At 49.9% G+C, this 12,275-nt stretch overlaps 1 protein-coding gene across 1 annotated transcript in view; it reads right to left on the bottom strand.

Annotated features, from left to right (window-relative positions):
- nbeaa (neurobeachin a) overlaps positions 1 to 12,275 on the bottom strand; it is a 327,572-nt gene that overhangs the window by 99,312 nt on the left and 215,985 nt on the right. The window contains 6 exon segments of the mRNA XM_082958305.1: positions 709 to 1,134; positions 1,721 to 2,683; positions 3,302 to 3,494; positions 4,365 to 4,488; positions 5,813 to 5,894; positions 9,764 to 9,872. Of these exon segments, the coding sequence (XP_082814431.1) occupies positions 709 to 1,134; positions 1,721 to 2,683; positions 3,302 to 3,494; positions 4,365 to 4,488; positions 5,813 to 5,894; positions 9,764 to 9,872 (1,897 nt within the window).

The raw sequence follows: 12,275 nt of genomic DNA, 5'->3' as shown, positions 1-12,275 counted from the left end.
ACAGCTAAGTTAAAAACCATTTCAGAGATAATAACCACGGCTAAGCTAACAGCTAAGTTAAAAACCATTTCAGAGCTAATAACCACAGCTAAGCTAACAGCTAAGTTAAAAACCATTTCAGAGATAATAACCACGGCTAAGCTAACAGCTAAGTTAAAAACCATTTCAGAGCTAATAACCACGGCTAAGCTAACAGCTAAGTTAAAAACCATTTCAGAGATAATAACCACGGCTAAGCTAACAGCTAAGTTAAAAACCATTTCAGAGATAATAACCACGGCTAAGCTAACAGCTAAGTTAAAAACCATTTCAGAGATAATAACCACGGCTAAGCTAACAGCTAAGTTAAAAACCATTTCAGAGATAATAACCACGGCTAAGCTAACACCTAAGTTAAAAGCCATTTCAGAGCTAATAACCACGGCTAAGCTAACAGCTAAGTTAAAAACCATTTCAGAGATAATAACCACGGCTAAGCTAACAGCTAAGTTAAAAAACATTTCAGAGCTAATAACCACGGCTAAGCTAACAACTACAGCTAGGTTTGCTTTTAAAGTGTGAAAGTATTGAGATTATTAGGGATACATTTTGCTATTGTAGTTAGGCAGCTATGGACTTGTTTATCTGAAATCAGAAGTTAGCTATAGAGTTACCTCAACTGACCTAAGACACTTGAGGTAAGATATTTGACACATCGGGACGTGATACCTGAGTAGTGGCTGTGGTCTGGATCTTCATCTCCTTCCCATCATCAGACCTTTCTGTATCAGACGTGGTGCTCACCGTGTCACCTCCAGCCTTACCCCCCACCGCCTCTCCATCTGCCCCAGACGGACCCTCTCCCCCTGGGTAGCCCTGGGCCTGGATCTCAGCTGCCTGGCTCTCTCTCTGGGCAATGGAGCTGATGTCAGCCAGGGGGCTCTGGATCTTGAAGGGCCCGACCTCTGGGAGCCCTCCCTGGGCTTGGCTCAGGTCTGAGCCCCTGCAGGAGGTCATGTGGGCTAGGAGACTCAGGTCGTCGCTGGCGCTGGTGGAGGAGTGGACGGGGACAGAGCCTAAGGGGTTGGGCTGGTCCGGGCTGGGCAGAACCAGAGGGTCTGTGGTGGCCAGTGCTGGAAGCAGCTTCTCATCAACCTTAGGGGGAGATAAGAGAGAAAGATACCATTAAACATGTAGTCCAACATAGAGAAGGTCATGACGTCTCCCAGAAATACCACAACAACACATTGTTTCAATGGATGGTGCTTTCTCATTAAAAAAGGTGACACATTTTGATGTGAATGAGAAAGACAGAAAGAGAGGAAGAGAGGAAGAGAGGAAGGGAGGAAGGGAGGAAGAAAGAAAGAAAGAGAAAAAGGGAGTAAGGAAGGGAGGAAGGAAGGAAGGGAGGAAGGGAGGAAGGGAGGAAGAGAGGAAGGGAGAAAGTAAGGAAGAAAGAGCAGAAGAGAGGAAGGAAGGAAGGAAGGAAGGAAGGAAGGAAGGAAGGAAGGAAGGAAGGAAGGAAGGAAGGAAGGAAGGAAGGAAGGAAGGAAGGAAGGAAGGAAGGAAGGAACCAGGTAGTGTAGATGCAGCAGAGAGGCATCACACCTTCCTACAGTGAGATACCTCCTTGATACTGTGGAAATACAGAGCCAGTATTTATGACTCCTTATCATGTTGATACTACCACAGGAAATAACGGGAACATTCCTATTAAAACATACACATTTTTAACCCCTACCTTGCTGAAGAGGAATCCGTTGTTGCTAGGGACGCTGTCTTTCTCGTCGGCAAGGGTGATGAGCGGACCCATGTTCCCATCATCCTCCATGGCGCCAAGCCCCAGCCCCGTGACCACCGTCTCATCTTTAGATGCCAGGTTACCGTGGTTCCCTTTCAGCTTCTGCACCACGGCACTGTAGGCGCTGTCCAGCAGGGAGTCCACCTCCACCAGGGGCCCGTTCTCTATCCTCCCTCCTCCTATCCCTCCTCCTCCCAATCCATCCATCCTCCCTCCTCCTATCCCTCCTCCTCCCAATCCCTCCATCCTCCCTCCTCCTATCCCTCCTCCTCCCAATCCCTCCATCCTCCCTCCTCCTATCCCTCCTCCTCCCAATCCCTCCATCCTCCCTCCTCCTATCCCTCCTCCTCCCAATCCCTCCATCCTCCCTCCTCCTATTCCTCCTATCCCTCCTCCCAGTCCCTCCATCACTCCTCCTCCAACCAGTCCCTCCATCCCTCCTCCTCCTCCTACCATCCCTTCTGGAGACAGATCCAGGTCGTCTAGTTTGACCTCTGTGGCCTCCACCTTCTCCGCCTTGATATCCACCAGGAGGTCATGAACTTCGACCCTAACGCCTGACCCCTGACCTTCCTCCCCAGGGGTCAAAGCCTCTCTGTTGGGTCCCTTCACCCCCAACCCTAACCCGACCCCTCCCTCAGCAAGCAGATTCCTGGAGTCCCCTCCTGCTCCAGCTGCTCCTCCCTCTCCGTACTCGGCCTCACTCTCGGGGGTCTGGCTCTGGGAGTGGTCGTCCAGCTCGCGGATCTCCAGGTTGCCGTTGACGACGGGGGCGGGCGTGGCCGAGAGGCCGGAGATGGTGGAGACAGAACCTTTCTTTCCCTTCTTGATGTTCTCCTCCTCCTGTCGCTGGTACTCCTCGTACATCTTAGCCAGGTACTCCTTATGGGCCTCGTACGTTACCTTACAGAGGGGGAGACATAATCAATAACAAATAAATCAATAACATATTAGGTGATCTAATAACTGATAGGTTACCTTATAGAGGAGGAGACATAATCAATAACTAATAAATCAATAACATATTAGGTGATCTAATAACTGATAGGTTACCTTATAGAGGAGGAGACATAATCAATAACTAATAAATCAATAACATATTAGGTGATCTAATAACTGATAGGTTACTTTATAGAGGAGGAGACATAATCAATAACTAATAAATCAATAACATATTAGGTGATCTAATAACTGATAGGTTACCTTATAGAGGGAGAGACATGATCAATAACTAATAATCAATAACATCTTAGGTGATCTCATATAACTGGTAGGTTACCTTATAGAGGGAGAGACATGATCAATAACTAATAATCAATAACATCTTAGGTGATCTCATATAACTGATAGGTTACCTACGCCAGAGATCAATAACTAATCCATCATTTGTTATCAACTTGTTATTATTATATGAATGGTACAAGGCTGATTGACATCTAGTAACACTTGCAATAGTCTTAACATAAACAAAAGAATACCCAGAACCCCCCCTGATTCCAGCCACCCAACAGGGTGTGTTACCTTGGAGTGAGCGATGGACAAAGTATCCACCCAGACCCTCCATCCCCCCCACTCATACTTGATGGCGTGGTACAGCAGGATCCTGAAGATGTTATACACCATCTCTGCTATCTTCTGTTCCTCTGGGCTCTTAGGGTTGATGTAACCCAGACTGAACATCCAGTCCTGCCAGACTGAACACTGTAACAGACAGCTACAGACGGACAATATATCATCAATAACACTGTAACAGACAGCTACAGACGGACAATATATCATCAATAACACTGTAACAGACAGCTACAGACGGACAATATATCATCAATAACACTGTAACAGACACCTACAGACGGACAATATATCATCAATAACATTCATACTGTGATCAATAACACTGTAACAGACACCTACAGACGGACAATATATCATCAATAACATTCATACTGTGATCAATAACACTGTAGCAGACACCTACAGACGGACAATATATCATCAATAACACTGTAACAGACACCTACAGACGGACAATATATCATCAATAACATTCATACTGTGATCAATAACACTGTAACAGACACCTACAGACGGACAATATATCATCAATAACACTGTAACAGACACCTACAGACGGACAATATATCATCAATAACATTCATACTGTGATCAATAACACTGTAACAGACACCTACAGACGGACAATATATCATCAATAACACTGTAACAGACAGCTACAGACGGACAATATATCATCAATAACATTCATACTGTGATCAATAACACTGTTAGGGTTGATAACACTAGATAGATGATGTCGTTAATATCTCAGTGTGTGTGTGTATGTGTGTGTTTGTGTATGTTTTTTCCTGTGTGTGTTCTGTGTGTGTTCCTGTGCGTGTGAGTATGTGTGTATGTGTGTGTGTGTGTGTGTGTGTGTGTGTGTGTGTGTGTGTGTGTGTGTGTGTGTGTGTGAGTGTGTGTGTGTGTGTGTGAGTGTGTGTGTGTGTGTGTGTGTGTGTGTGTGTGTGTGTGTGTGTGTGTGTGTGTGTGTGTGTGTGTGTGTGTGTGTGTGTGTGTGTGTCCTCACCGTCTGTTCTCTCGGCTGCTGCTGAACAGTTTGATCATGTCAGACAGGAACAGTCTCTTGACCTCCATCAGTTCAGGACTGGGACTAGAGCTCTTCAGCAAGGTCGCTACCACCTTCAGTATCACTGACAGAGAGAGGGGGAGGGAGAGATGGAGGGAGAGAGAGAGGGGGGAGGGGGGGAAAGATGGAGGGAGAGAGAGAGAGGAGGGGGGAGAGATGGAGGGAGAGAGAGAGAGAGAGAAGGAGAGATGGAGGGAGAGAGAGAGGGGGGAGGGGGGGAAAGATGGAGGGAGAGAGAGAGAGGAGGGGGGAGAGATGGAGGGAGAGAGAGAGAGGAGGGGGGAGAGATGGAGGGAGAGAGAGAGAGGAGGGGGGAGGGATAGATGGAGGGAGAGAGAGAGGGGGGAGGGGGGAAAGATGGAGGGAGAGAGAGAGAGGAGGGGGAAGAGATGGAGGGAGAGAGAGAGAGAGAGAGATGAAGGGAGAGAGAGAGGGGGGGAGGGAGGGAAAGATGGAGGGAGAGAGAGAGGGGGGAGGGGGGAAGATGGAGGGAGAGAGAGAGAGGAGGGGGGAGAGATGGAGGGAGAGAGAGAGAGAGAGAGGAGGGGGGAGGGAGAGATGAAGGGAGAGAGAGAGGGGGGAGGGAGGGAAAGATGGAGGGAGAGAGAGAGGGGGGAAGGGGGGAAAGATGGAGGGAAAGAGAGAGAGAGAGAGAGGGGGAGGGAGAGATGGAGGGAGAGAGAGAGAGGAGTGGGGAGAGATGGAGGGAGAGATAGAGAGAGAGAGGGGGAAGGAGAGAAAGAGGGAGAGAGAGAGAGGAGGGGGGAGGAAGAGATGGAGGGAGAGAGAGAGAGGAGGGGGGAGAGATGGAGGGAGAGAGGAGGGGGGAGGGAGAGATGGAGGGAGAGAGAGAGAGGGGGAGATGGAAGGAGAGAGAGAGGAGGGGGGAGGGAGAGATGGAGGGAGAGAGAGAGAGAGAGAGGGGGAGGGAGAGATGGAGGGAGAGAGAGAGAGAGAGGGAGGGGGAGATGGAGGGAGAGAGAGAGAGAGGGGGGGAGGGGGGAGAGATGGAAGGAGAGAGTGCATGAGAGAGCGAGAGAAAGAGAGAGAGAGGGGGGAGAGATGGAGGGAGAGAGAGAGAGAGAGAAAGAGAGAGAGAGAGGGGAGAGATGGAGGGAGAGAGAGAGAGAGAGAAAGAGAGAGAGAGAGGGGAGAGATGGAGGGAGAGAGAGAGAGAGGGAGGGGGTTAGTTTTCTCTAGATGTATTTTTTTGTGTTTCATATCACTCTGAGGTACAACTACTTAATCAATATTTCGAAGAGAGCAGCCAATAATATCTCATCTTTCCATGCATCCAAAATGGCATCCTAATCCCTATTTTAACCTTAATAAAGACTGACAGACAAAGACAAGTGACGGAGAGAGAAAGGGGTGGATTAGACACTTACTGGGGTTCTGTATCTTGACGGTAGAGTCAGGTTCTGGGTGAGGCTTGTGGACTACCTGGGTACACACCTGTTCTGTCAGAATCTACAGGGAGATAGGACAGTTACAGCTGTCAATCAAACAAAAGACACACCCCTTTCAGATATATTACACAAGTAAGACTTTATGAACAGGAAATAAGAAGTTATTGTAAACACACACATGGAGGCCTCCCGAGTGGTGCAGTGGTCTAAGGCACTGTATCACAGTGGTCTAAGGCACTGTATCACAGTGGTCTAAGGCACTGTATCACAGTGGTCTAAGGCACTGTATCACAGTGCTAGAGGCGTCACTACAGACCCCGGTTCCATTCCAGGCAGTATCACAGCGGTCTAAGGCACTGTATCACAGTGCTAGAGGCGTCACTACAGACCCCGGTTCCATTCCAGGCTGTATCACAGCGGTCTAAGACACTGCATCTCAGTGTTAGAGGAGTCACTACAGACCCCGGTTCCATTCCAGGCTGTATCACAGCGGTCTAAGGCACTGCATCTCAGTGTTAGAGGAGTCACTACAGACCCTGGTTCCATTCCAGGCTGTATCACAGCGGTCTAAGGCACTGCATCTCAGTGTTAGAGGCGTCACTACAGACCCTGGTTCCATTCCAGGCTGTATCACAACAGGGCCTAGATCGGGAGTCCTATAGGGCGGTGCACAATTGGCCGAGCGTTGTCCGGGTTTAGCCGGTGTAGGCCGTCATTGTAAAATAAGAATTTGTTCTTAACTGACTTGATGTCACGCCCTGACCTTAGAGAGACGTTTTATTTCCTCTAGTTTGGTTAGGTCAGGGTGTGATGTGGGGTGGGCAATCTAGTTTTTGTATTTCTTTGTGTTTGGCCGAGTATGGTTCCTAATCAGAGGCAGCTGTCTGTCGTTGTCTCTGATTGGGAATCATACTTAGGTAGTGTTCTGAGTTAAATAAAATTTCATCATGAGCACTTACCACGCTGCACCTTGGTCTCCTCCTTACGACGATCGTCACACTTGACTAGTTAAATAAAGGATGAATAAAACATACCTTGTTGTGTGTGTGTGTGCCCTGGGACCCAGAGGCTACCATCCCCCAGTTTTACACCTCTGGCCTTGGCTACTTTGTTGCTAGGGGGTTACCTAGGTCCTTCCAGGACTTTCTCCCCTGGCTAGTGTCATGTGACCTGGCCAGCTAATCACAGGCTGTACCAGTTGGGGGATCTCAAACCCCCAACACATTCGGTTGTTTAGATGAACAGAGGTCCAGAGAGATACAGGTCAGAGGACCTCTACACCACCTTAACTCAGCCCCTACTGAACCTCTCCTGACCCATCCACCATCCTGAACTGACCATTCAACCATTATCACCTCCACTAGTTCTCTCCTACTTCCTGGATGCCTCCACTAGTTCCCTCCTACTTCCTGGTTGCCTCCACTAGTTCTCTCCTACTTCCTAGTTGCCTCCACTAGTTCCCTCCTACTTCCTGGTTGCCTCCACTAGTTCCCTCCTACTTCCTGGTTGCCTCCACTAGTTCCCTCCTACTTCCTGGATGCCTCCACTAGTTCCCTCCTACTTCCTGGATGCCTCCACTAGTTCCCTCCTACTTCCTGGATGCCTCCACTAGTTCCCTCCTACTTCCTGGTTGCCTCCACTAGTTCTCTCCTACTTCCTAGTTGCCTCCACTAGTTCCCTCCTACTTCCTGGTTGCCTCCACTAGTTCCCTCCTACTTCCTGGTTGCCTCCACTAGTTCCCTCCTGGTTGCCTCCACTAGTTCCCTCCAGGTTGCCTCCACTAGTTACTTCCTACTTCCGGGTTGCCTCCACTAGTTCCCTCCTACTTCCTGGTTGCCTCCATTAGTTCCCTCCTACTTCCTGGTTGCCTCCACTAGTTCTCTCCTACTTCCTGGTTGCCTCCACTAGTTCCCTCCTACTTCCTGGTTGCCTCCACTAGTTCCCTCCTGGTTGCCTCCACTAGTTCCCTCCTACTTCCTGGTTGCCTCCACTAGTTCCCTCCTACTTCCTGGTTGCCTCCACTAGTTCCCTCCTGGTTGCCTCCACTAGTTCCCTCCTACTTCCTGGTTGCCTCCACTAGTTCCCTCCTGGTTGCCTCCACTAGTTTCCTCCTACTTCCTGGATGCCTCCACTAGTTCCCTACTACTTCCTGGATGCCTCCACTAGTTCTCTCCTACTTCCTGGTTGCCTCCACTAGTTCCCTCCTACTTCCTGGTTGCCTCCACTAGTTCCCTCCTACTTCCTGGTTGCCTCCACTAGTTCCCTCCTGGTTGCCTCCACTAGTTCCTTCCTACTTCCTGGTTGCCTCCACTAGTTCTCTCCTACTTCCTAGTTGCCTCCACTAGTTCCCTCCTACTTCCTGGTTGCCTCCACTAGTTCTCTCCTACTTCCTAGTTGCCTCCACTAGTTCCCTCCTACTTCCAGGTTGCCTCCACTAGTTCCCTCCTGGTTGCCTCCACTAGTTCTCTCCTACTTCCTAGTTGCCTCCACTAGTTCCCTCCTACTTCCTGGTTGCCTCCACTAGTTCCCTCCTGGTTGCCTCCACTAGTTCCCTCCTACTTCCTGGTTGCCTCCACTAGTTCCCTCCTGGTTGCCTCCACTAGTTCCCTCCTACTTCCTGGTTGCCTCCACTAGTTCTCTCCTACTTCCTAGTTGCCTCCACTAGTTCTCTCCTACTTCCTAGTTGCCTCCACTAGTTCCCTCCTACTTCCTGGTTGCCTCCACTAGTTCCCTCCTACTTCCTGGTTGCCTCCACTAGTTCCCTCCAGGTTGCCTCCACTAGTTCCTTCCTACTTCCAGGTTGCCTCCACTAGTTACTTCCTACTTCCGGGTTGCCTCCACTAGTTCCCTCCTACTTCCTGGTTGCCTCCATTAGTTCCCTCCTACTTCCTGGTTGCCTCCACTAGTTCTCTCCTACTTCCTGGTTGCCTCCACTAGTTCCCTCCTACTTCCTGGTTGCCTCCACTAGTTCCCTCCTGGTTGCCTCCACTAGTTCCCTCCTACTTCCTGGTTGCCTCCACTAGTTCCCTCCTACTTCCTGGTTGCCTCCACTAGTTCCCTCCTGGTTGCCTCCACTAGTTCCCTCCTACTTCCTGGTTGCCTCCACTAGTTCCCTCCTGGTTGCCTCCACTAGTTTCCTCCTACTTCCTGGATGCCTCCACTAGTTCCCTACTACTTCCTGGATGCCTCCACTAGTTCTCTCCTACTTCCTGGTTGCCTCCACTAGTTCCCTCCTACTTCCTGGTTGCCTCCACTAGTTCCCTCCTACTTCCTGGTTGCCTCCACTAGTTCCCTCCTGGTTGCCTCCACTAGTTCTCTCCTACTTCCTGGTTGCCTCCACTAGTTCTCTCCTACTTCCTAGTTGCCTCCACTAGTTCCCTCCTGGTTGCCTCCACTAGTTCCCTCCTACTTCCTGGTTGCCTCCACTAGTTCTCTCCTACTTCCTAGTTGCCTCCACTAGTTCCCTCCTACTTCCTGGTTGCCTCCACTAGTTCCCTCCTGGTTGCCTCCACTAGTTCCCTCCTACTTCCTGGTTGCCTCCACTAGTTCCCTCCTGGTTGCCTCCACTAGTTCCCTCCTACTTCCTGGTTGCCTCCACTAGTTCTCTCCTACTTCCTAGTTCCCTCCACTAGTTCCCTCCTACTTCCTGGTTGCCTCCGCTAGTTCCCTCCAGGTTGCCTCCACTAGTTCCCTCCTGGTTGCCTCCACTAGTTCCTTCCTACTTCCTGGTTGCCTCCACTAGTTCCCTCCTACTTCCTGGTTGCTGTGTGTTATTTACATCTGTCTCCTACAGTTCATTGCCACGCCCTCTAACAGGGATGATGTCTAAACCGGCACCTCTATCAAGACCACCACCAGTTGCTGGCGCTCTTTTTCAGTGTGTGTGTGTGTGTGTGTGTGTGCGTGCGTGTGTGTGTGTGTGTTACCTACCTCATAGAGTGTGTTGTAGGTGGTGACGCTGACTGTGTTGGTGTGGATCATCAGCCTCTCTCCCAGCAGGGTGAACAGGCTGTGTGTGTGCATGATCTCCACCTTCCTCCTGCACCAATACACACACACACACACACACACACACACACACACCACACACACACACACACACACACACACACACACACACAAACACAAATAAAAAATATTTTTAATTGTGAGTGATGATTGTATCAATAAGGTTATAAATAAGACAGACTATCATTATAAGAATGTTGTCTAACATCAAATCTCATGTCACACACACACACACACACACACACACACACACACACACACACACACACACACACACACACACACACACACACACACACACACACACACACACACACCAGGTCTGTCTCTGTCAGGGGCCTTATCACCGCCTGGCCAAGACAGGAAGAAGCTAGTGGAGCTGTCAGTTACCATGGCGCCCAGGGGATGGAGGAAGACAGGAAGCAGCTAGTGGAGCTGTCAGTTACCATGATGCCCGGGGGACAGAGGAAGCAATAAATGACAACAACAAATCGCCACAGCAACCAACTGGCAAAGCCGACAGCACGTTGCCATGACAACAACTGAACGTTCCATAAAACCATAAGTGAACATCCAGCAGCGATCTCTCCTCTCCTCTCCTCTCACTCAGACTGGAGACAGATCTCTCTTCTCTCCTCTCACTCAGACTGGAGACAGATCTCTCCTCTCCTCTCCTCTCACTCAGACTGGAGACAGATCTCTCCTCTCGTCTCACTCAGGCTGGAGACAGAACTCCTCTCCTCTCACTCAGACTGGAGACAGATCTCTCCTCTCCTCTCCTCTCACTCAGACTGGAGACAGATCTCTCCTCTCATTCAGACTGGAGACAGATCTCTCCTCTCCTCTCACTCAGACTGGAGACAGATCTCTCCTCTCCTCTCCTCTCACTCAGACTGGAGACAGATCTCTCTTCTCCTCTCATTCAGACTGGAGACAGATGTCTCCTCTCCTCTCACTCAGACTGGAGACAGATCTCCTCTCCTCTCATTCAGACTGGAGACAGATCTCTCCTCTCCTCTCCTCTCACTCAGACTGGAGACAGATCTCCTCTCCTCTCACTCAGACTGGAGACAGATCTCCTCTCCTCTCATTCAGACTGGAGACAGATCTCTCCTCTCCTCTCACTCAGACTGGAGACAGATCTCCTCTCCTCTCACTCAGACTGGAGACAGATCTCTCCTCTCATTCAGACTGGAGACAGATCTCTCCTCTCCTCTCACTCAGACTGGAGACAGATCTCCTCTCCTCTCACTCAGACTGGAGACAGATCTCTCCTCTCATTCAGACTGGAGACAGATCTCTCCTCTCCTCTCATTCAGACTGGAGACAGATCTCTCCTCTCATTCAGACTGGAGACAGATCTCTCCTCTCCTCTCACTCAGACTGGAGACAGATCTCCTCTCCTCCAGACTGGAGACAGATCTCTCCTCTCATTCAGACTGGAGACAGATCTCTCCTCTCCTCTCATTCAGACTGGAGACAGATCTCTCCTCTCCTCTCCTCTCACTCAGACTGGAGACAGATCTCCTCTCCTCCAGACTGGAGACAGATCTCTCCTCTCATTCAGACTGGAGACAGATCTCTCCTCTCATTCAGACTGGAGACAGATCTCTCCTCTCCTCTCATTCAGACTGGAGACAGATCTCTCCTCTCAATCAGACTGGAGACAGATCTCCTCTCCTCTCATTCAGACTGGAGACAGATCTCTCCCCTCCTCTCATTCAGACTGGAGACAGATCTCCTCTCCTCTCATTCAGACTGGAGACATATCTCTCCTCTCCTCTCCTCTCACTCAGACTGGAGACAGATCTCTCCTCTCATTCAGACTGGAGACAGATCTCTCCTCTCATTCAGACTGGAGACAGATCTCTCCTCTCATTCAGACTGGAGACAGATCTCTTCTCCTCTCACTCAGACTGGAGACAGATCTCTCTTCTCATTCAGACTGGAGACAGATCTCTCCTCTCATTCAGACTGGAGACAGATCTCTCCTCTCATTCAGACTGGAGACAGATCTCTCCTCTCCTCTCATTCAGACTGGAGACAGATCTCCTCTCCTCTCATTCAGACTGGAGACAGATCTCTACTCTCATTCAGACTGGAGACAGATCTCTCCTCTCCTCTCATTCAGACTGGAGACAGATCTCTCCTCTCCTCCAGACTGGAGACAGATCTCTCCTCTCCTCTCATTCAGACTGGAGACAGATCTCTCCTCTCATTCAGACTGGAGACAGATCTCTCCTCTCCTCTCACTCAGACTGGAGACAGATCTCTCTTCTCCTCTCATTCAGACTGGAGACAGATCTCTCCTCTCCTCTCACTCAGACTGGAGACAGATCTCCTCTCCTCTCATTCAGACTGGAGACAGATCTCTCCTCTCCTCTCCTCTCACTCAGACTGGAGACAGATCTCCTCTCCTCTCTCTCAGACTGGA

The sequence above is a fragment of the Salmo salar genome, chromosome 11 (genome assembly GCF_965601325.2).
Source record: "Salmo salar chromosome 11, fSalSal1, whole genome shotgun sequence".
NCBI lineage: Eukaryota > Metazoa > Chordata > Actinopteri > Salmoniformes > Salmonidae > Salmo > Salmo salar.
The sequence above is the reverse complement of the archived record's forward strand: the minus strand, read 5'-3'. Positions and strand labels throughout refer to the sequence as shown.